The 25,178-nt window shown below is 43.5% G+C and overlaps 3 protein-coding genes across 3 annotated transcripts; all 3 read right to left on the reverse strand.

Moving 5' to 3' along the window:
* Positions 1–219: 219 nt before the first annotated feature.
* On the reverse strand, positions 220–1,884 carry LOC115151993 (lipocalin). Its single transcript, XM_029696407.1, has 6 exons — positions 1,729–1,884; positions 1,350–1,489; positions 1,180–1,259; positions 993–1,106; positions 586–687; positions 220–459 (listed from the first exon to the last, which is right to left on the reverse strand). The coding sequence occupies exons 1-6, from the start codon at positions 1,816–1,818 to the stop codon at positions 440–442; spliced, it is 546 nt and encodes a 181-aa protein (XP_029552267.1). The 5' UTR covers positions 1,819–1,884; the 3' UTR covers positions 220–439.
* A 787-nt stretch (positions 1,885–2,671) lies between these two features.
* Positions 2,672–8,402, reverse strand: c8g (complement component 8, gamma polypeptide). Its single transcript, XM_029696395.1, has 7 exons — positions 7,971–8,402; positions 7,589–7,734; positions 5,619–5,689; positions 5,045–5,152; positions 4,678–4,782; positions 4,542–4,577; positions 2,672–2,745 (listed from the first exon to the last, which is right to left on the reverse strand). The coding sequence occupies exons 1-7, from the start codon at positions 8,148–8,150 to the stop codon at positions 2,726–2,728; spliced, it is 666 nt and encodes a 221-aa protein (XP_029552255.1). The 5' UTR covers positions 8,151–8,402; the 3' UTR covers positions 2,672–2,725.
* Positions 8,403–10,673: 2,271 nt separating this feature from the next.
* Positions 10,674–13,562, reverse strand: msrb2 (methionine sulfoxide reductase B2). The gene is made up of 5 exons (XM_029696420.1): positions 13,231–13,562; positions 12,673–12,770; positions 12,306–12,382; positions 11,725–11,872; positions 10,674–11,574 (listed from the first exon to the last, which is right to left on the reverse strand). Exons 1-5 carry the CDS (start codon positions 13,346–13,348, stop codon positions 11,458–11,460), a joined length of 558 nt encoding a protein of 185 aa, XP_029552280.1. The 5' UTR covers positions 13,349–13,562; the 3' UTR covers positions 10,674–11,457.
* Between the last annotated feature and the right edge of the window lie 11,616 nt (positions 13,563–25,178).

Here is a 25,178-nt window from a genome sequence, read left to right on the forward strand (position 1 = left end):
AATTGCTACAGAACAGGTATTGTTTCACTTTTAAAATACATTTTCTGTATCCTCATCATTCTAACTTTGTATATTTATAAAGTCCCATTTGTGATTAAAATCCTGGGATTCTCCTCTGGAATGGCTTCTAAAATGTACTTTCACATTAATGTAGTGTAGGTAGGCTTATGTGATTGTAGCCTACGTATTGTTTACATTAACACTAACTTTGAGACTTGAGTTGTTACACATTCTTTATTTCAGCACAAGAAAATCAAAACAGAAATCAGCAGTAAAAAACATGTAGAAAAGGGATGAAGAGTGGTGCATCGAGGGGGTGGGGTTTCTTGTTTCACAGTCTTCTCCCAGGAGAAGAGTTTGGATGTGAAATGGAGACAAAGGAGAGGTGGAACCGTGGAAGAGATGAAGGAGGAGGGGGGGGGGTCAGTGAAGAAACACTTTATGCCTCGGTACATTCACCTTCAATACAGAGGGAGAAAAGAGTGAGCAGATTATTTCTACTGAAGCACACGCGATTGTCGTAATATTGTATATTCAGTAAGTATATCTGTGTGATCTTGCATGTATGCGTGTGTAATGTCATACCATTCTTGGGCAGGAAAGCAATGTTGTCAGAGATGATTCCTGTATCCAGAGAGAACTGCATGAACTTCTGCCGCAGTGCTGTGCTCACCTCTGGAGTGCGACCTGCAACCACACCAAGTTAACACCAACAGGTTAACACAACACCACCAGGTTAATACAATCAATCAATCATATTTATAAAGCCCTTTTTACATGAGCCAATGTCAAAGTGCTATACAGAAACCTAGCATAAAACCCCAAACAGCAAGCAATGCAGATGTAGAAGCACAACATCACCAAGTAAACACATGACAAGTCTAAAAAAACAGACCAAAGAACTGTGATTAATTACACACACACACACACACAAAACCTGAACATCTTTAAAAGCTTCAATTCATTTCAGAAATGTAGACAGACAGACTTACTGTAGAGCTTGTTGAGCACCTCAGGTACTCCGTCTTTGGTCTTGATGGTGTGGATCAAAGCAAAGTCATCATACTGGACAGCCACCACACGCATGTCATTTTCATTGTTCCAACCTGAGAGGGAGAAGGGGAGAGAAGTTAGGGAGGTGGACTTATGTTGACTGTGTGTGTGCGTGCACATACTCACGCTGGCTGGTGAAGGTGAAGCGGCCTGGGATGTCAGTCTTCTTGGCCAGATGTGTCATCCTCCAGCAAGTACCATCAGCGCTGAGAGAGAAAGAGCAGAGTCATTGTGACACAAGTTCTATGGACACAAACACACACCGACGCACACAATGTGCTCTCTCACACACTGACTTCAGGTTGGTGTAGGTGAGGTCTAGGTCTCCTCCGGCGGTGGGCAGCATCACAGAAGTGCCCATCTTCATGTCAGCCTTATGGCTCACAAACCAATGGGCGTTGGTGGCAAAGCCCACAATCCACCACCTACCAGCCATCTGGGGAGCGTGAGAACGATATAGTTAGAAACAGAATAAGAACGACATATCATTCATTCTCACAATTCAAATTGATTCCATAGTCATTGCAGATTACACTGTGTCCTCTGCTCGACTCTGACCCCATTAAACCTCAGAATCTCTTGTACACCTTTCCTCTCAGCTTTTTGCCTGTGCTTTCTCTATCTCATTTGTTCTCTCAGTGTGTTTCTTTCTGTTGCCCTCTCTCTCTCTCTTACCTTCTCCAGGTTGAAGTCTTTCTGGGGCATGACATCGACGCAGGCGACCAGCGCAGCGCACAGCAGAACTCCCATCATCCTCAGCATCATGGTTACAGATCGGTGTGTGCGACTGATCAACTCTCTAGGGTGTGTGAGGAGAGTGAATGTCCTTATATCCTCCAGCTTGTACCACCCCTCCTCTACTCCTCCCCTCTCCTAACCCCTTGGCTCCAGTAGTTAGTCCCACCCCTCTCCATCCCACAAAGATATGTAAATGTCACTCTTACACAACTGCACATGGAGGAGGTGGGGGTCTACACTGTAAGCAGAATGATTTATCCCTCTCCTCTCCTCCCCCCACAATGATAGGACTATTTATTTAGACAACTCGTATTCCTGATCACTACAACTTCCGCCATGAAATGCATATGTTAGCATGAAGACACACGAGTATGTACACACATGCACAAATATACATGCACTGACACATACACAGTGTCCTCAGAGTGAGCCGGTAAAGCAGTCCTCATGACCGCGAGGGCTGCATGCTTGTGAGTTGTAAAACTAGTTAGTAAATGTAACAGTTTGCAGGACAGAGCATGACTTTAGACCTCTGTGAACCCATGTTGGGGTTTGGGGTGAATTCCTCCTAAAGTATACATACTGTTGAGGTCTGAAAGATAACTTTGAGGGATACATAATGGCCCTGAACTCTCTTTTTTCTGAAGGAGGCAGGCAGAGTCTTGTAGGCAGGGAGTTGGTTACATAATACACACACGTGCACACAGCCTCTCTCTGGGATGTTTAGGATGGGGGCTAGGGGTTTGCAGACCCCCGTTTTGTAACTAAACCCCCTGGCCCCTCCAGGCTACATCTGGGACTCATTATCATGCGAGAGAATTCCCTAAGTAGGCCTATCCAGAGAGGAGATTCAGTAGTGAGTACAAAAAACAAGCACACATAAGCAATTCAATCATTTTAATATGCCATGTATTGCAGGCTCTTGAAATCTTCCTCAACATATTGGCACGCAGTCTGGGAAGGAGAGATGAAACAAGCTCAGACATAAACTCAAACTATACGAAGTAAATTAAGTTAGACAAAAATAAACATGCCCATTTATTTATGCAAATCTGTTTCTATACTATAGATTTGCAGACGCGTTTTCAAAATGAGGTAACAGTTAGGTAAACTTGTTAACGGAATTTATCTAACTGACCGTTGTGCAAGTACATCCACACATGCCCTGCGAAGGAGTAAACGTGATGTTTTTTTCAAAGTTAAAGGGGGTTGGATGCCATTCCACCAATCTGCATCTGTTGAATCCCAAATCACCCCCTTCCCTTTGCCTCTCTCCATTTGCTCCGAGCCTACCAAAGATGAGGGAGTGAAAATCATAGAGGGTGTATGGGCTAATTAGGCTTCAGCCTTCAGAGCAAAGTGCTGTCCCAACATGCACTGTAAACGCCTGTTTGGAGTTTGCCAATTTAAAGGCCCAGTGCAGTCAAAAACGTGATTACCTGTGTTTTACATATACAATATATTTTGATTTGTTTAACACGTTTTTGTTTACTACATGATTCCATATGTGTTATTTCATAGTTTTGATGTCTTCACTATTATTCTACAATGTAGAAAATAGTACAAATAAAGAAAAACCCTTGAATGAGTAGATGTGTCCAAACTTTTGGCTGGTACTGTATATTTCCACACTATGTTGTAATAATAATGGGAAATTGTGATAATGCCCTTTTAGTACAAGAGCAGTTTGAAAAGACGGCCTGAAATTTCAGCCAGTTTTGGTGGAATAGAGTTTTGGCCTGCATGGTGACATCACCATTATTTAATAGACCAAGAAAGAAAGAACCTCTGCCAATAACAGCTAGTTTTCAGTTCTCCCCTGCCCACTTAGACCACTCCCAGACAGTCCTAGCAAAAGTCTTGCTTGAGAAATTGCACTTAGCTAAGAATATATTTTTGTTTGTTTTCAATTAAAATGGTACAAAAATAATCACAGTAAGGTACTTAATTTTTACCAGTCAATTATTTGATATTGAGATAAAAACGGCTGCATTGGACCTTTAATACAAAAGAATGGCGCTGCACGCCTAATTATATGCCACGTGTATTTGTTTATGTCTGATTTCGAGACTTGACGCTTGTAACATGCAATAACTCCTAAATAAATATTTTACTTTACATCTTGTAAAACGACTGGTTGGATTTGTTCATTTAATTTCATGCTTGTTTTATTATTTAATTATCATTACATCATTCAAGTCTTAAGTATGTTCCGAAGATGATTGGTTTATTGATCACTTTGCCACTCTCTGGAAGTCACACGGAGTTTTATCACCAACGCGTGACAACGGAGGGCCCTCCGAGCTTGTTGGTAGGGGCTAGGGGGTGGTTTAGGATTCTTGTTTTATTTGTAAAAATTATTTAACTAGGCAAGTCAGTTAAGAACAAATTATTATTTACAATGACGGCCTAACCCGGCCAAACCCTAACCCAACGACACTGGGTCAATTGTGCGCAGCCCTATGGGACTCCCAATCACAGTCGGTTGTGATACAGCCTGGAATCGAATCAGGGTCTGTAGTGACGCCTCTAGCACTGAGATGGAGTGCCTTAGACTGCTGCGCCCCTCGGGAGCCCGAAAGAGAAGTCACCTCATCCAGCTGGTTCTTGTCCTTCTACAACAGATGATTCTGAAGCGTCTACATTTATATTGATGTAGTCTATATTTGGACAATTCCTTTATTTTGCCATTTTAGGTCCACGATGCCCCACATCAATGGTTTAACAAATGTTTGAAATGGTATACTCACTGATCACATGGTCCTTATCCACAGACTCGCAGTGACCTGTATAGATTGGAAACAATTTCATTTTAAGTATGTATGCAGACTGTGGTAGAGATGTAGTTATGGCAGGCTGTGTGAGTTATGATAGAGAAGTTCCTACTGTAGTTGGGGAAGGCAAACACATAGGCCAATCCCAGACCCTTTTTCTCAGCCAGGTCCTCAAACTTATCCAAGATGGCTTCTGAAAGGGTATCCTTGGATCTGCCTGTAGAGAAAACACAACAGCCTCCTTGAAACATTCTCAGTGACTTCAACATTGATGTTTCTGTAATGGTTTACTGAATGTGGTTTGGTGAACCATATCTCCCAGAAGTAATGCCTAGGCTTTAGCTCTGCTGGCTAACAGAGTCTTGTCGTGCTCAGAAGACCTGGCTTCAAACCGATATATTGTCCCATACTGTTGGCTTGCAGCATGTTGTTAGTACAGGGTATCAATCAGGTTGGCAGCATACAAGCCGCAGACTGACCGTAGAGCTTCATGGTGAGCTGTCCCTGTTTCTGGTAGTAAAACACAGCGTAGGAGTTATAGTCTGACTCTCCAATCACTATATCAGTGTTCAGCAACGGTCTACTACCTACATGGAAAACAATAATAGTTAATAATAATAATACAGTAATATCAATAACTTTGACACAAGATCAAATTTGCACCTCATTCCAAACTAATGTAATTTGAATATGAGCATGAATTCTCTTCTGGTGTTCCTTTGAAACACACATAGTAAATATATCACAGTGATTATTCCCAGACTATAACATGTGATTTGCATACTTTGAATGAAAAGCCAATCAGTTTAGAGCAGTGGAATGTTGGGGACACGGGGTTCCAGCTGCAATTTTAAAGAGACAAAGCAGTGCTCTCAGAGATATAGCTGGAGGAGACTGCCGGGTGGAGGAGGAGACGGCCGGGTGGAGGAGGAGACGGCCGGGTGGAGGAGGAGACGGCCGGGTGGAGGAGGAGACGGCCGAGTGAAGAAGGGTGTCTATAGCCAGTTAACAGGGCTGTAAGGCATGTCTCTGTGTGTGTGACAGGACTCTTACCATTGAGTACAAGGCGTCCTGGGGTGGGGGTGATGGTGTACGCCTGCAGGATCTCCCAACACTGGTGGTTACTGTGGAGGGAGAGGACAAAAACATACAAAGTTAGACAGATCAGCGGAGTTATTTATTCACGTAGCTTTAACATTGCATAAGACTGTTTGTGTGCGTGTGTGTTTGTGGGTATGTGTGTGTGTGGGTGTGGGGGGGGTTGCACGTGTGTGCATGTCTGTGTGCATGCAAGCATGCGTGAGAGAACTTGCAACCATTTTGCAACTTGCACAACCAACTATTTCCTCTGGTTCAGCCAGATTAATTATATAACAAGTCAAAACAGGCAAACATGTTCAGTTCCCCAGTACAGGATCAATGTCTATAGAGCCAAGACTGTCTTTTTCAGGTAAAAAGTGTTGTGGAGTGGTGTAGTTTACTGTGTTTACTGACACTTTGAGTAAGGTTGACTTGACATAAGAGACAGAGAGAAAAGGAGAGAGAGAGAGCTGAGAGAGAATGTGAAGAGATAGAGGTAGATAGCGAGAGAGAGTGCTCTCTGGTGGTAGACTTGGGTACTCTCTGAAAGAAAGGACTTGAAGAGCAAAAGGAAGGAAGAGCTTTAAAGAGGGTGCAGAGAGAGAGAGAGAGAGACAAACAAAGAAAGAAAGAGGTATGGAAAAAGAGAGAAATGGAAAGAGAGTGAGAGAGCGAGCGACAGAAGCAGAATTCTGCAAAAATATACTTTGTATATTTCAAGCAGAGCAGAATGAGGACTATACCGGCTAGTTATCAAAATCCAGGAAATAGTTGTTAAATTCTACAACCACTTAAAAGGAAGCGATGCATACACACTCAGGCTCTGTTCACAAATACAAACAGACCCCACAGAGCCCCAGGACAGCAACACAATTAGACCAAACCAAATAATGAGAAAGCAAAAAGCTAACAATGACACTGGAAAGAATCAACCAAAAAAACAGAGCGAACTGGAACGCTATCTGGCCCTTAACAGAGAGTACATAGTGGCAGAATATCTGACCACCGTGACACCCAAAACAAAGAAAATCCTTGACTATGTACAGACTCAGTGAGCCTTGTTATTGAGAGAGGTCACCACAGGCAGACCTGGCTCTCAACAGAAGACAGGATATGTGACCACTGTCCACAAAATGAGCTGCAAACTGAGCTGCTCTTCCTAACCTCCTGACAAATGTTTGACCACATTAGAGAAACACATTTTCCACAGATCACACAGACCCACAAAGAATTTGAAAACAAATCAAATATTGACAAACTCCCATAGCTGTTAGGCGAAAGATTGCAATGTGCAATCACTGTAGCTTGATTTGTGGCCCGTTGCCATGAGAAAAGGGCAACCAGTGGAGAATAAACAACATTGTAAATACAACCTATATTTATCTGTCTATTTATCTTCCCCCACTATTCGTACTACAACTACTTTCACGTTGCTAAAACACTTTACATAGCTGATAATATAACACTTGAAATAACACTGAGTGTAACTCACAGACGTGTGGTAGTGCTAACAGAGAGAGGAGTGTGACTCACAGACGTGTGGTAGTGCTAACAGAGAGAGGAGTGTGACTCACAGACGTGTGGTAGTGCTAACAGAGAGAGGAGTGTAACTCACAGACGTGTGGTAGTGCTAACAGAGAGAGGAGTGTGACTCACAGACGTGTGGTAGTGCTAACAGAGAGAGGAGTGTGACTCACAGACGTGTGGTAGTGCTAACAGAGAGAGGAGTGTAACTCACAGACGTGTGGTAGTGCTAACAGAGAGAGCAGTGTAACTCACAGACGTGTGGTAGTGCTAACAGAGAGAGGAGTGTAACTCACAGACGTGTGGTAGTGCTAACAGAGAGAGGAGTGTAACTCACAGACGTGTGGTAGTGCTAACAGAGAGAGGAGTGTAACTCACAGACGTGTGGTAGTGCTAACAGAGAGAGGAGTGTAACTCACAGACGTGTGGTAGTGCTAACAGAGAGAGCGGTGTCTGGGAAGGAGGGGGGCGTCAGGGTCATCACAGTAGCCTCCACCTTCAGACCGTTCTTCATCAGGAAGTTACACTTAGACGCTGCGTTGACCAGGTACCACGGCCCTCCCATCTACAACACACACACACACACACACACACACACACACACACACACACACACACACACACACACACACACACACACACACACACACACACACACACACACATGATACAGCAGGGTTTCAACATTGACAACGTCAAGGCACGTCCGCCACTGGCTGTGTTTGTGCTGTAGTTGTGAGATCATGTTTGCACACACACACACACAAACACACACACATACAAACACACTCTTGTACCTACCTGTTGTATGTCAATGTTCTGAGCTGGGAGGGTTTCGTCAATGGGGTTCACCTTGGGCTTCTTGGGGGGTCTCCTCTGGGGTCGTGGTCGGCTCTTTGCTCCCCCAATCGCCTCCGCCAACCCCCATAGACACACACACACCACCATTAGCATGGTAACACACTGCCACACCCTGGTCATCTTAGCACTGTCCCCAAAACACTCCCAACACCGCTCTCTGCTTCTTCCTTCTGCTGTGTCTGTCCCACAAGGTGGTTATCACGATGCTCGTGTAATCTGATTGGTTCTGCCTGGATCCTTGCTAAATGATTATGTCTAGTGTAATACCAGAACTGAGGAAAAAAATGACCCACTCCTCCCTCGATTTATCTTTCCCTCTGTCTTGTGTCCGACCTTCACTTTCTCTGTGCTGCCTCTTTCTGGACAAATGTTGACACACACACGCACACACACAGAGGGGGTGATGACCTCTTGTTGTGTTTATCATTAACAGCCCTTTACTGGCAGTGGGCTGGACTTACCAGTCAGTGCAGTGTATGCTTCTGACAGAGAGGGGGCGATGTTGATATCATTGTTGTAACTACAGTGCATTCAGGTATTAAGACTCCTTGACCTATTCTAAAATGGATGAAAAAAATATATCCTCATCAATCTACACACAATACCCCATAATGACAAAGCGAAAAAAAGTTGTTTTTTTCTACGAAAAACAATTTCGTAGAAATTTTTGCAAATATATTTAAAAGAAAACTCAAATATCACATTTACATAAGTATTCAGACCCTTTACTCAGTACTTTGTTGAAGTACCTTTGGCTCTCGAGTCTTCTTGGGCATGACGTTACAAGCTTGGCACACCTGTATTTGGGGCGTTTCTCCCATTCTTCTCTGCAGATCCTCGCAAGCTCTGTCAGGTTGGATGGGGAGCATCGCTGCATAGCTATTTTCAAGTCTCTCCAGAGATGTTTGATCGGGTTCAAGTCCGGGCTCTGGCTGGGCCCCTCAAAGACATTAAGAGACTTGTCAAGAAGCCACTCCTGCGTTGTCTTGGCGGTGTGCTTAGGGCCGTTGTCCTGTTGGAAGGTGAACCATCTAGTGATAATTTCATTACTGAGAGAGACTTGGACAATTATTCAAACAATCATCGATTAATTATTGCAATAATGAAACCGTCGACCGCAAAAGTTGTGAAGCTGAGAGCTTCCCTAATAATGAAACACAGACATCTTATATAGGACACGAAGTCACCCCTCTGAAGCAGATCAAAGAGCATCATAAGCCACTTTGGGTTCATCCTGTCGTTAACAACACATGGTGTTGTTCTAACCCCAACCCTGGCTTAATTTACCTGATGCCACCTCTAGTAAAACACATTTCCTCAACACACAGACCAGTTTCTGCAGGAAGCTAGAGTGGACACCATAAAAACTCAGCATTAGCAGGCCAGTCTTACTCTTAGTTAAATATATAATTGTTTACTGTTAATATCAAACAAATCAGGTAAGTATGTAATTGTCCCCTGACAACCTTCGCCCTAGTCTGAGGTCCTGAGCGCTCTGGAGCAAGTTTTCATGAAGGACCTCTCTGAACTTTGCTCCGTTCATCTTTGCCTCGATCCTGACTAGTCTCCCAGCCCCCTGCCGCTGAAAACATCCCCACAGCATGGTGCTGCCACCACCATGCTTCACCATAGGGATGGTGCCAGGTTTCCTCCAGATGTGACGTTTGGCATTCAGGCCAAAGAGTTCAATTATGGTTTCATCAGATCAGAGAATCTTGTTTCTCATGGTCTGAGAGTCCTTTAGGTGTATTTTGGCAAACTCCAAGAGTGCTGTCATGTGCCTTTTACTGAGGAGTGGCTTCCGTCTGGCCAGTCTACCATAAAGTCCTGATTGGGAGAGTGCTGCAGAGATGGTTGTCCTTCTGGAAGGTTCTCCCATCTCCACAGACAAACTCTGGAGCTCTGTCTGAGTGACAATCGGGTTCTTGGTCACCTCTCTGACTAAGGCCGTTCTCCCCCAATTGCTCAGTTTGGCCGTACGTCCAGCTCTTGGAAGAGTCTTGGTGGTTAAAACTCTTTCCATTTAAGAATGATGGAGGCCACTGTGTTCTTAGGGACCTTCAATGCTGCAGAAGTGTTTTGGTACCCTTCCCCAGATCTGTGCCTCGACACAATCCTGTCTCGGAGCTCTGCGGACAATTCCTTCGACCTCATGGCTTAGTTTTTGCTCTGACATGCATTGTCAACTGTGGGACCTTATATAGACAGGTGTGTGTCTTTCCAAATCATGTCCAATCAATTGAATTTACCACAGGTGGACTCCAATCAAGTTGTAGAAATATCTCAAGGATAATCAATGGAAATAGGATGCACCTGAGCTCAATTTAGAGTCTCACAGCAAAGGGTCTGAATACTTATGTAAATAAGGTATTTATGTTTTACATTTTTAATACATTTGCAAAAAAAACTTTTTTTTCGCTTTGTCATTATGGGATATTGTGTGTAGATTGATGAGGAAATGTTTTTATTGATACATTTTAGAATAAGGCTGTAACGTAACAAAATGTGGAAAAAGGGAAGGGATCTGAATACTTTCCGAATGCACTTTATACTGTATTTTACAACTGATTTCTCTTTTTAAACCAACACAAAAACACACTAGGCTATTTTGTCAACTGAACACAATAGAACACTTTCCAAACACACAAGAAGAAATACACATTTTATTGACAGAATATGCTCCATGTTGAAGGGTTCATATGACAGTAGGTTCTACCACAGACACAGACGAACTGTACACAAGAGCAGACACTAAGGGCTCGATTCAATGAGCGGTCAAAAATACTCCTTACCTATCAGTTAGAAGCAGTTAAAATTACGTTTTCCTGTGTTTTGTATCATATTGTACAACAGCTGATGAAACTAACACTGTAAGAATTGTTGCTAGATAAATTGATTTTGCTAAAAAGCAATTTTTGTGTCTTTTGGACCATTTTAACGGAAAACTATTACAGTAAGGTACTTCATTTTTACCCAGAAATGATTTGATATTGAGATAAAAACCACTGCATTAGGCCTTTAACTCTCAGAGCGACCCAGTGACTATGATTGAAGACCCTTTAATATAATGGACAGACATAAAAATGTGACCATATGAAACACATGATCCCCTTTACCCCCTTACCCCTATAACATACTGTACCGTAGTTTGGGCTAGGGTTAGGCTGGGAACAGATGTAAATACAGTCAGGTAAATATTACAGGTTCATCTATGATCAGTTACAGAAAGATACAGACATAGAAAACAGTATTCCTGATGCCGAGGTCAGGAAATCAGGAAAATTCCATCTATGGTCAGTGTTAGGGATCCAGGTGTCAGTTCTGTTGTGTTTTACTGGACCTTGGGTTTGTGTTCTCTGGGTTTGAAGGTTTGCTCTGGTCAGGCCTAGGTGGTTTTAGACGGTTCTAAGTGGTCCTAAGGGCTCCACTAGTCTTCGGGTGTGAGATCTCTCAGTCTGAAGTTAAGAGACTGGCTGTTGATGCAGAACCTCTGTCCTGTGGGGTCTGGTCCATCTTCAAACACATGACCCAGATGGGCATCACACTGTAGCACACACACACACACACACACACACACACACACACACACACACACACACACACACACTGCAGGGTAAAAATAATACAGTAGAGGAGACAGAACACACACCACACCAACACATCTCTCTGCATTATTACCCAGAATGCAACTCACATGTTTACAGAGGACCTCTGTCTCGGCACTACCCATGGTGTTGTCAGGGCGACGGATGATGGATGCATGGCTCTCATCGCGCTCCCACGTCCCATGAGCTTCTTTGAACGCTGGCCAGCCTGTCCCAGAGTCATATTTTGCCTCTGAACTACAGAGAGAAAGAGAGAGACAGAGAGAGAGAAAGAGAGAGACAGAAAGAGAGACAGAGAGACACAGAGAGAGAGAGAGAGAGAGACAGAAAGAGAGACAGAGAGACACAGAGAGAGAGAGAGAGAGAGACAGAGTGAGAGACAGAGACAGAGAGACAGAGACACAGAGAGAGAGGTCTAGTAAGAGGTTTAGTCTAAACGCTCATATTCGGGTTAAATTAAGATGTTAGGGGTTAGAGTGAATTCGGGTTAGAGTGAAGTCAGGTGAGGTGTTAGGGAGGTATAGGGGGTTTAGATGGTTACCTGAGTCAGGTGTTAGGGAGGTATAAGGGGGTTAGATGGTTACCTGAGTCAGGTGTTAGGGAGGTATAAAGGGTTTAGATGGTTACCTGAGTCAGGTGTTAGGGAGGTATAAGGGGGTTAGATGGTTACCTGAAGAGGGGAGTATCGCAGCACACACAGTGGTACATTCCCACCTCACTATGGTTCAGATAGAGACCGCTGAAGGGCTGAGGACACAAATACACACACCTGGTTAACACACAGTAAACACACTATATGTTGTCTTTCTTGTCATTATTGAAGCTTTCAGATCAGTGCAAATGAAGGATTCAGCCCATATGTCATTCTTTAATCAACTGCTCTTATCTTTCACTCTGAGGAAGATTATAAACAAAGAACAAAGTCCATACAAAACTGCACACTGAACCCACTGACATTTATAAAGGAATGCCAGTCAATGGTCACTGAGGCTGAGGACAGGCAAAGTGTGTGTGCATGTGTGCTGTGTGTGACTCACCATCTCTGTCCCCTTTTCCCTCGTGACCACATACTGTTCAGGGGTAAGTTTTTTCTGCCAGTCTGTCGTCTCATCATAACGAGTCAGAGATCCCGAGCCTGTAAAGCACACACTGATAAGCAAAATGTGTTGAGCGTTTTGTTGCATTTTGTTTATTTGTCGTCATTGAAAAAAAATATCAATTTCTTTGTTCTTTTCATTTCGTCACTTTAGCCTAATTAGATTTGAGCACAATGGATTTCTGCTCTTTGGAGCAAATGTGACCCCCAGGAAAAATGTGACAGTAAGCATGTGACAGATGGCTGTCTGGCAACTTCCACTGGTCTTTTCTGCATCAACCTATTACATAACATGACAAAAATACTTGTTCATTTCTTTAAAATTATAGATACACTATGACCTGGTTTTCTTAAAATGGTATCTAATAAACTTGTGTTGAAATTCAACTTCATTTTAATAAACTTAATTTTAACTGATAGACAAAGTATCCTATCCAGATGCAAGCTATGTAATTACATTCTATAAAGCCTTATTCGATTCTAACAGAATAGCTCAAACCTGAACTAGTGGAGACAGGACGGATGAAAGCAGGAACCCTGGTCTTGGGCAATAAGACGGACTTGGCAGCCACTCTCTGAGAGATGACGAGCGAAAGTCGGACGATAGAACGAGACATGTTCCCTCCTGCAGTATTTGGCTGTGCGCTACAGTCCTCCGTGCAGAAAGTGGTCTGTATCGAAGTCAAGTGCAGCCGTTTACGTTTGCGCTGCTCTGACCTAATCTGCGTTGATCGAGGACTTTCAACGCTCCAGCGAGTTCCTGCCGGTCCCTGCCTGACGGTTTCCTTCCCTAGCCCGCCCTGCTGTCCAGTATTCGGTAGGCTACTGGGAAGACCCGGTCACAAACTAGATATATTATATAGGTCAGAGTTGATAAGGAAGATAACAGTGACAGTGGACTATTCCTTCTTTTGTTGTTGGGCTGGATGGTTAAAATACTGTATTTCCCAACCTATCCAATAAAGAATTATCCAATATATATACAGTATCAAAAGTTTCGACACAGCTACTCATTCAAGGGTTTTTCATTATGTTTTACTATTTTCTACATTGTAGAATAATAGTGAAGACATCACAACTATGAAATAACACATATGGAATCATGTAGTAAGCAAAAAAGTGTTAAACAAATCAAAATATATTTTATATTTGAGATTCTTCAAAGTAGTCACCCTTTGCCTTGATGACAGCTTTGAACACTCTTGGCATTCTCTTAACCAGCTTCACCTGGAATGCTTTTCAACAGTCTTGAAGGAGTTTGCACATATGCTGAGCACTTGTTGGCTGCTTTTCCTTCACTCTGCGGTCCAACTCATCCCAAACCACCTTAATTTGGTTGATTGGGGAGGCCAGGTCATCTGATGCAGCACTCCACCACTCTCCTTCTTGGTCAAATAGCCCTTACACAGCCTGGAGGTGTGTTTTGGGTCATTGTCCTGTTGAAAAACAAATGATAGTCCCACTAAGCGCAAACCAGATGGGATGGCGTATCGCTGCAGAATGCTTTGGTAGCCATGCTGGTTAAGTGTACCTTGAATTCAAAATAAATAACTGACCGTGTCACAAGCAAAGCACCCAAACACCATCACACCTCCTCCTCCATGCTTCACAGTGGGAACCACACTTGCGGAGATCATCCGTTCACCTACTCTGCGTCTCACAAAGACAAGGCAATTGAAACCAAAAATCTCAAATTTGGAGCAGATTTTCACCGGTCTAATATCAATTGCTCGTTTTTCTTGGCCCAAGCAAGTCTCTTCTTATTATTGGTGTCCTTTAGTAGTGGTTTATTTGCAGCAATTCGACCATGAAGGCCTGATTCACACAGTCTCCTCTGAACAGTTGATGTTGAGAGGTGTCTGTTACTTGAACTCTGTGAAGCATTTATTTGGGCTGCAATCTGAGGTGCAGTTAACTCTTATGAAATTATCCTCTGCAGCAGAGGTAACTCTGGGTTTTCCTTTCCTGTGGTGGTCCTCATGAGAGACAGTTTTATCATAGCGCTTGATGGTTTTTGCAACTGCGTTTGAAGAAACTTTAAAAATTCTTGAAATTTTCCACATTGACTGACTTTCATGTCTTAAAGTAATGATGGACTGTCATTTCTCTTTTCTTATTTCAGCTGTTCTTGCCATAATATTTTTTATTTTATTTATTTCACCTTTATTTAACCAGGTAGGCTAGTTGAGAACAAGTTCTCATTTACAACTGCGACCTGGTCAAGATAAAGCAAAGCAGTTCGACACATACAACAACACAGAGTTACACATGGAATAAACAAACATACAGTCAATAATACAATAGAGAAAATCTATCTACAGTGTGTGCAAATGAGGTAGGATAAGGGGGTGAGGCAAAAAATAGACCATATTGGCGAAATTATTACAGTATGGCAAATTTAACACTGGGGTGATAGATGTGCAGAAGATGAGTGTGCAAGTAGCAGTACTGGGGTGCAAAGGAGCTAAATAAATAAAATAAATAACAATATGGTGATGAGGTAGTTGGATGGGCTATTTACAGATTGGCTATGTACATGTGCAGTGATCTGTGAGCTTCTCTGACAGATGGTGCTTAAAGCTAGTGAGGGAGATATGAGTCTCCAGCTTCAGTGATTTTTGCAGTTCGTTCCAGTCATTGGCAGCAGAGAACTGGAAGGAAAGGTGGCCAAATGAGGAATTGGCTTTGGGGGTGACCAGTGAAATATACCTGCTGGAGCGCGTGCTGCGGGTGGGTGCTGCTGTGGTGACCATTGAGCTGAGATAAGGCGGGCTTTACCTAGCAACGACTTATAGATGACCTGGAGCCAGTGGGTTTGGCGACGGATATGAAGTGAGGGCCAGCCAACGAGACCATACAGGTCGCAGTGGTGGGTAGTATATGGGGCTTTGGTGACAAAACGGATGGCACTGTGATAGACTGCATCCAATTTGCTGAGTAGAGTGTTGGAGGCTATTTTGTAAATGACATTGCCGAAGTCAAGGATCGATAGGATGGTCAGTTTTACAAAAGAAGAATAAGTTGAGAGCAGTGAGAAAATGAGTACCAGTCAGATGAGTCAATGTTTCTTGATATAATAATCATCATTTGGCAGCATGAGTTTAGGATGCTTTGTTGCGAAATAGGAAACCGATTCTAGATTTAATTTTGGATTGGAGATGCTTAATGTGAGTCTGGAAGGAGAGTTTACAGTCTAACCAGACACCTAGGTATTTGTAGTTGTCCACATATTCTAAGTCCGAACCGTCCAGAGTAGTGATGTAGGACTGGTGGGTAGGTGTGGGCAGCGATCGGTTGAAGAGCATGCATTAAGTTTTGCTTGCATTTAAGAGCAGTTGGAGGCCACGGAAGGAGAGTTGTATGGCATTGAAGCTCGTCTGGAGGTTAGTTAACACAGTGTCCAAAGAAGGGCCAGAAGTATACAGAATGGTGTCATCTGCGTAGAGGTGGATCAGAGAATCACCAGCAGCAAGAGTGACATCATTGATGTATACAGAGAAGAGAGTTGGCCCAAGGATTGAACCCTGTGGCACCCCCATAGAGACTGCCAGAGGTCCGGACAACAGGCCCTCCGATTTGACACACTGAACTCTGTCAGAGAAGTAGTTGGTGAAACAGGCAAGGCAGTCATTTGAGAAACCAAGGCTGTTGACTCTGCCGATAAGAATGTGGTGATTGACAGAGTCGAAAGCCTTGGCCAGGTCGATGAATACAGCTGCAAAGTATTGTCTCTTATCGATGGCGGTTATGATATCGTTTAGGACCTTGAGCGTGGCTGACGTGCACCCTTGACCAGCTCGGAAACCAGATTGCATAGCGGAGAAGGTACGGTGGGATTCGAGATGGTCGGTGATCTGTTTGTTAACTTGGCTTTCGAAGACCTTAGAAAGGCAGGGTAGGATAGATATAGGTCTGTAGCAGTTTAGGTCTAGAGTGTCTCCCCCTTTGAAGAGGGGGATGACCGCGGCAGCTTTCCAATCTTTGGGGATCTCAGACGATACGAAAGAGAGGTTGAACAAGCTAGTAATAGGGGTTGCAACAATTTCGGCAGATCATTTTAGGAAGAGAGGGTCCAGATTGTCTAGCCCTGCTGATTTGTAGGGGTCCAGGTTTTGCAGCTCTTTCAGAGTGGACTTAATCTTTTACCAAATAGGGTTATCTTCTGTATACCACCTCTACCTTGTCACAAGACAACAGATTGGCTCAAATGCATTAAGAAGGAAAGAAATTCCACAAATTAACTTCTAACAAGGCACACTTGTTCATTGAAATGCATTCCAGGTATATATATATATGGAGAAGTCAACACATTAAATATTCTGTAGCAATTATGGAAATGATGAGAGTAATTGTCTGATTTTAAACAGAGAGTAATACCAGAGACTTTACTTTGAGGTGGGGGGAGAAGCATTTCAAAAGAGTAATTCACATTTGATCCTTAAGACTACATGAAGATAGAAGCTAATGAATATATTTTTTAACACTTTTGAACTCAGTTGGAGTTGAAATAACAGATAAGCAGACAGCCCCAGCCTGCATAGAGGGACTGACTGGTTGATCTGGAACAGTCGCAGACCCAACCTTACACTATGGAACCATGCCAAAGGTGAATACGCAACATACACAATAATCCCAGTGTCTGTCTTGGGAACAGATATTTCAACATTGTCTGTGGTTTGTTGACAAGACATTACCCAACTTTACTAAGGTCAGACGCTGAGAATTCTAAATCAATCAAGTCCATGTGATGTTGAATAATACTTGAATGACAACAGTGTCTTCTAGGTAAAACAACTTAGCACAAAGATAGAATGGGATAGCTGCACAGTCTAGTTTAGACAGTTGATAACAGCTTAGTTCAGACTGGTAAGGCATAGTCTGGTATTGTATAACCTGGGGTCGTGTGGTGCGTTGGTCCTGAGCAGCCTCCCAGGGTAATGTATGAGGTCTATGGTCTATAACAAGGACGGGCAACTTTGATGGGGGTGGGGGACACAAAAAAACGGAACTCAGCATGAGGGGCCGGAGTGGCTCGTGGGTCTGCATACACACATCCATACACCCCGCTGAGACAGCTTCTACCCCAAGCCATAAGACTGCTAAATTGCAATACAACTGCTAAATAGCTAATTAAATTGTTACCCTGTCCATCTGCACTGACCCTATGAACACTCACAAGACTATACAGTATATAACACACGCTCACTCACAACACACACACGCATACCAACACATTGAGGGACCTCCCGAGTGGCGCAGTGGTCTAAGACAATAGCTGTGCCACTAGAGATTCTGGGTTCGAGTCCAGGCTTTGTTGCAGCTGGCCGCGACCAGGAGACCCATGGGACAGTACACAATTGACCCAGCATTGTCCAGGTTAGGGGAGGGCTTGGCCGGCAGGGATGTCCTATCGCGCACTAGCGACTCCTGTGGAAGGCCGGGCGCAGGGCACGCTGACACGGTGGCCAGGTGTATGGTGTTTCCTCTGACACATTGGTGCGGCTGGCTAAAGGGTTAAGTGGGCATTGTGTCAAGAAGTAGTACGGCTTGTTTGGGTTTTGTTTCGGAGGACGAACGACTGTATTTTATTCCTATTTTTAATTTATATTACTTTTTAAACTCTGCATTGTAGGAAGTGCTCATAAGCAAGCATTCCAAGATAAAGTCTACACCTGTCGTATTCGGCACATGTGACAAATACAATTTGATTTGATTTTGTTGTGTCTTTCTGAGGCTCCATGGCTCCTGTCCCTGACTGGGCCTCTCTCTCAACCAGAGCAGGCCTGTTTAACATGCAGCAGCATCAGTCCTACATCCACTCCCCTCTCTCCTCTCCTCCAATACACTAACAAATAACAGAAGCACAGCGCCTACTGACCACTCTCTCACTACAGACTACCAGAACGCTACACACACTACATGAAAACAACAAGGTCTAGGTTACAGTAAAGCTAGAAATATTTGAATATTAAATATGAGACAAATGAATATGGAGCCACACAACATTTGGGTGAGAGGATACTGATTAGGGTTGAATATTTTCCAGGTATTTTACAAATGTTCCATCCAGAGAATAAATAATTTTTCTCCCGGGTAACCCGGTATTTCCTGCCAAAACAGGAAGTGTCATTCAAAAGCATTATAATTTTTTGATTAAAGCATTGACTAGCATGATGAGCCATATATTAAATACATTTTATGAGCCCACATTAACGACATTTAATGAGCCCAAGCCCAAAAAAGCCCAAATGATTGTGCCGTTATCCAATACGTACACTATATGGCCAAAAACATGTGGACACCTGCTGTTTAAGTATCTCATTCCAAAATCATGGGCATTAATATGGAGTTGGTGCCCCCTTTGCTGCTATAACAGCCTCCACTCTTCTGTGAATGCTTTCCACTAGATGTTGGAACATTGCTAAGGGGACTTGCTTCCATTCAGCCACAAGAGCATAAGTGAAGTTGGGCACTTATGTTGGGCGATTAGGCCTGGCTTGCAGTTGGCGTTCCAATTCACCCCAAAGGTGTTCAAAGGGGTGGAGGTCAGGGCTTTGTGCAGGCCAGTCAAGTTCTTCCATACCAATCTCGACAAACCATTTCTGTATGGACCTCGCTTCACTGGTACTAAGGGGTCTAGCCCGAACCATGAAAAACAGCCCCAGACCATTATTCCTCCTCCACCAAACTTTACAGTTGGTACTATGCATTCGGACAGGTAGCGTTCTCCTGGCAACAGCCAAACCCAGATTTGTCCATCGGACTGCCAGATGGTGAAGCGTGATTCATCACTCCAGAGAATGCGTTTCCAGTGCTCCAGAGTCCAATGGCGGCGAGCTTTACGCCACTCCAGTCGACACTTGGCATTGCACATGTCGACCTTAGACTTGTGTGCGGCTGCTCGGCCATGGAAACCCATTTCATGAAGCTCCTGACGAACAGTTCTTGTGCTGATGTTGCTTCCAGAGGCAGTTTAGAACTTGAGTGTTGCAACCGAGGACAGACGATTTTTATACGCTACACGCTTCAGCACTCAGCAGTCTTGTTCTGTGAGCTTGTGTGGCCTACCACTTCACGGTTGAGCCATTGTTGCTCCTAGACGTTTCCACTTCACAATAACAGCACTTACTGTTGACCGGGGCAGCTCTAGAAGGGCAGAATTTTGACGAACTGACTTGTTAGAAAGGTGGCATCCTATGACGATGCCACGTTGAAAGTCACCGAGCTCTTCAGTAAGGCCATTCTACTGCCAAATTTTGTCTATGGATATTGCATGGCTGTGTGCTCAATTTAATATTTAGGTCAGTAACTGGTGAGGCTGAAATAGCCAAAATCCCTAATTTGTCCACATACTTTTGTCCATTTGGTGAATATGATATAGGCTACTGCACATTACCCACAACATAAAAATAATAAAGGCCATAGACGTAGCTAGTTATAAGCTCTCTTGGGTAAATAAATGAAACTAGCTCCAGTAGGCTAATCGTTTTGAGTGTGAACTGTATTACTGTACTGTATTATATGGACCGGAATTAAAAACATCATTCAAGCGATGATAAAGCAGAAGAGAACATGCGATTCTGGTGCACCACATGCTGCCTACAAAGTATAGACTAGCAAATTGGATTTACATTTTGAAATATAATAGGGCCTATTTGTGTAATTAGTAGGGTATAATATATCTTTCATAATATTCCCCTAATGTTATTAGCCTACCTCCTTTTTCTCTATTCTTGCTTCATTCCTTCCTTGCTTTCAACAGTTAAATTAAATACATTTTGTCCTTCTAATGACAACCTTGAAAAATATAGGACTAGAATTAGATGCAGAAGGCTTTCACTTCTCTTCACAAAGATTGGATGGTTATGGGTCTGAATAAATAACTGCTATAGCCTACCACCATCATGCGTTAGCTCGTCTTTCAAACTACCCGTGAGTTCTATTGGCTTCTGTATTTAATATTAAGCAAAAAAGAGCTTGCGTCCCTCTTCAAATAGTCTATTGGTATAAGAAATGCTAAAAAAATGATGTCCAACAAGCTATTCTAACTTTTCCTGCATGGGAGCGTTTTTTAAGGAGAGGCCAATGGAGCACAGGTGCTTGCGTATTGCACAACAGACAGAGGCTATAAGTTAGAAGCTTATTATGCATAAACCATCATTAATTAGTTAAATATAAGGCTAATACTGCATTGAATGTATTACCTGAAAGAGGTAGAGTAGTACATCTACATATAGGGCTATATATCAATCATAACAGGATCAGTGGCGACCCGTCAGAGCCCCACCTGTTTTCAGCCCCACATTTCTTGCAAAAAATGTATAAAAAAAAAATATACACTACCGTTCAAACGTTTGAGCTCACTTAGAAATGTCCTTGTTTTTGAAAGAAAAGTACATTTTTGGTCCATTAAAATAACATCAAATTGATCAGAAATACAGTGTAGATATTGTTAATGTTGTAAATGACTATTGTAGCTGGAAACGGCTGATTTTTTTAATGGAATATCTACATAGGCGTACAGAGGCCTAATATCAGCAACTATCACTCCAGTGTTCCAATGGCACATTGTGTTAGTAAATTCAAGTTTATCATTTTAAAAGGCTAATTGATCATTAGAAAACCCTTTTGCAATTATTTTAGCACAGCTCAAAACTGTTGTTCTGATTAAAGAAACAATAAAACTGGCCTTCTTTAGACTAGTTGAGTATCTGGAGCATAAGCATTTGTGGGTTCGATTACAGGCTCAAAATGTCCAGAAACAAAGAACTTTCTTCTGAAACTCGTCAGTCTTGTTCTGAGACATGAAGGCTATTCCATGCGAGAAATTGCCAAGAAACTGAAGATCTCGTACAACGCTGCGTACTACTCCCTTCACAGAACAGCGCAAACTGTCCCTAACCAGAAAATAAAGAGAAATGGGAGGCCCCGGTGCACAACTGAGCAAGAGGACAAGTATATTAGGGTTCTAGTTTTAGAAACAGACACCTCACAAGTATGTATGCACTCCAAGATGGCGTAGCAGTCAGACGTATTTGTCTTTGTCCTGTCGTGTCCCTTGTATATATCTTTTTATATCTTTTTCTTTGCATATCTTTTTTTAATATTTTCCTAAACCTCAACTTCTAAATACTCTCCTGCAACCAGCCTCACCCAATGTGGCGTGGATCTGTTTTTTTTCTAAATATTTCTATTTACTTCGGATCTGGAATCCCTCAACTGAAGCTAGCCAGCTAACTACCTACCAGCTACCAGTCAGCAAACCACTGCTAGCGGTCATCAGCTAACCTTTAGCTCGGAAAGCTCTCGCCAGTTCATACAACGTGACTCAAACCAGAGCATAACGGACATATTTTTTTTTCTATCCATATCCCCGGATTCTCCATACCGCAAACTCTGAACATTTTAATCTGGATCTTCGCAACTAGCTTACCGCAATCCCGGGTGACTACTCCTAGCTAGCGTTTCCATCCCGGAGCAAGCACCAACTAGCCTGAAGCTAGCCTGGCTAGGGCTCCTGGGCTACCACCGAAGCCCACTCCTGGGCTACAATATCCGGACCCCTTCTACTGCCGGTACGGGGCACGGAACCCCGCCGATCCTCTACGACTGGAATACCGACATAATCAGGCCCCTCGGGCGCGACGTCCACTGAAGGCCTATTCTGCTAACCACGGCCTGCTAGCTACCTAGAGCTACTTGGAACCCTACTAATCCACGACTGGTCTATCGACGTCACCGCACGAAGAGGCAAAAACTGACTTACCTCCATCGCGACGTCCCCATCTGCTAACTTGCTAGCCCCGGTCTGCTAACTACTAGCTTGCTTGCCCCGGGCTGCGAACTGCTTGCTTGCTAGCCCCTGTCTGCTAACTGCTAGCTTGTTGGCCCCGGCCTACTAACTGCTAGCTTGTTAGCACCGGCCTGCTAACTGTCTGAATCGCCGTGTCTCCAGCCAGCCCAACCACTGACTGGACCCATATGTTCACTTGGCTACGCATGACTCTTTCTAATATCAACATGCCTTATCCATTACTGTCCTGGTTAGTGATTACTGTCTTATTTCACTGTAGAGCCTCTAGCCCTGCTCAATATGCATTAACCAGACGTCCTAGACGGCCAGTTCATATAGCCTTTAGCCGTACCCTTATCCATCGACCTGGCCAAGGCTTTCGACTCTGTCAATCACCACATTCTTATTGGCAGACTCGACAGCCTTGGTTTCTCAAATGATTGCCTCGCCTGGTTTACCAACTACTTATCTGATAGAGTTCAGTGTGTCAAAATCGGAGGGCCTGTTGTCCGGACCTCTGGCAGTCTCTATGGGTGTGCCACAGGGTTCAATTCTCGGGCCGACTCTCTTCTCTGTATACATCAATGATGTTGCTCTTGCTGCTGGTGATTATCTGATCCACCTCTACGCAGATGACACCATTCTGTATACTTCTGGCCCCTCTTTGGACACTGTGTTAACTAACCTCCAGACGAGCTTCAATGCCATACAACTCTCCTTCCGTGGCCTCCAACTGCTCTTAAACACAAGTAAAACTAAATGCATGCTATTCAATCGATCACTGCCCGCACCTGCTCGCCCGTCCAGCATCACTACTCTGGACGGCTCTGACTTAGAATACGTGGACAACTACAAATACCTGGGTGTCTGGTTAGACTGTAAACTCTCCTTCCAGACTCACATTAAGCATCTCCAATCCAAAATTAAATCTAGAATCGGCTTCCTATTTCGCAACAAATCGTCCATCACTCATGCTGCCAAACATACCATTGTAAAACTGACCATCCTACCGATCCTCGACTTCGGTGATGTCATCTATAAAATAGCCTCCAACACTCTACTCAACAAACTGGATGCAGTCTATCACAGTGCCATCCGTTTTGTCACCAAAGCCCCATATACTACCCACCATTGCGACCTGTACGCTCTCGTTGGATGGCCCTCGGTTCATACTCATCGCCAAACCCACTGGCTACAGGTTATCTACAAGTCTCTGCTAGGTAAAGCCCCGCCTTATCTCAGCTCACCTGTCACCATAGCAGCACCCTGGGGTAGCACGCGCTCCAGCAGGTATATCTCACTGGTCACCCCCAAAGCCAATCGACAATCTACTGGCAAATCCTTTTTCATCCTTGGCATATGAAGATAAATAATTAAGAGAAATTACAAATAAAACGTATTGGTTGGAAATCGCAAATTCTACAATGAGGTATGGACGGAATCAGTGACAGTGGCTAACTGCAAGCATTGCAAAGCAATCACTAGCCTGCTATTCAGTGGAGTGGCTGTGTGATCCCGAATCTGGGATTAAGGGGCTCTTTTCCAAGTTTAAAATTATAAACATTCAACACTGGCCATGCTGTTAATGAAGCATGATTTGTGCCGCACACAAAACTCCGAACTGCGAAAACTTGACTTCAGTGAGTTCAAGACAACTGGGAAGTCGGGAATAAACGAGCTCTGACTGGGAAAATACGTTTTGAACGGTCATCCAACTCGGAATTGTAAATCCGACCTCTTTCTAGAGCTACAACCTGAAGATCAATGACGTCATCATGACTCAACCTTGTTTTTTCCCCAGTTGTTTTGAAAGCACCATAAATCCAGAGAATGCCACTTTGATGACAAAATTTGCCCACGAAGGTCCGCCCCGGCACCTTCCTGTTCAAGTGAGCACAGCACAACAAGGTGAGTCCAAAAATGTATTGATGTTGCTGCAAAAATGATGTAATATGCCAGGGTGTCACGTCCTGACCAGCAGAGGGTGTAGTTGTGTAGTAATTCGGTCAGGACGTGGCAGAAGATGTCTGTGTATGTTTGTTCTGGGTTGTATGTTTCTATGTTGGTCTGTGTGGCTCCCGATCAGGGACAGCTGGTTATCGTTGTTCCTGATTGGGAGTCATATATTAGGTGTGTGTTTTTCACTTGGGTTTGTGGGTTGTTGCGCTAGCACTGCTATTATTTTGTATGTATAGCCTGTTAGCCTGTCGTGAGTCGTTCTTGTTTATTGTTTTGATGTTCACTTTATTTAAAATAAATATTAAAGATGAGTATCCACATCCCGCTTGCATTTTGGTCATCTATTCCCAACGACAGCCGTTACACAGGGAGATATGTATACTGTAGCTAAGAAAGTAATACTAAGTGTATGTTGTGTAGTAAGCTGTTAGTAGCCCATTTGCCTCACCCTAATAATTTGGTCTATTTACCCCTTTTAATTTCGCCTACTGTTCTGACTTGGTGGTGCACATGTAGCCTATAACCTGTTTTAGAGAAATGTAATCATTGACTATTGTAAGAGCTTTCATTGTCTGCATACAGTATATGCTAGATTTATTTGTCCTACGGTTCTGACTTGGTGTACAAGGAGAGCACTGTAAGAACGGCCCATGTTCTGAATTCTGTCGCTGTACATTTCAAAAGTGCTAAACAAA

Source organism: Salmo trutta, chromosome 2 (genome assembly GCF_901001165.1).
Source record: "Salmo trutta chromosome 2, fSalTru1.1, whole genome shotgun sequence".
NCBI classification, from domain to species: Eukaryota; Metazoa; Chordata; class Actinopteri; order Salmoniformes; family Salmonidae; genus Salmo; species Salmo trutta.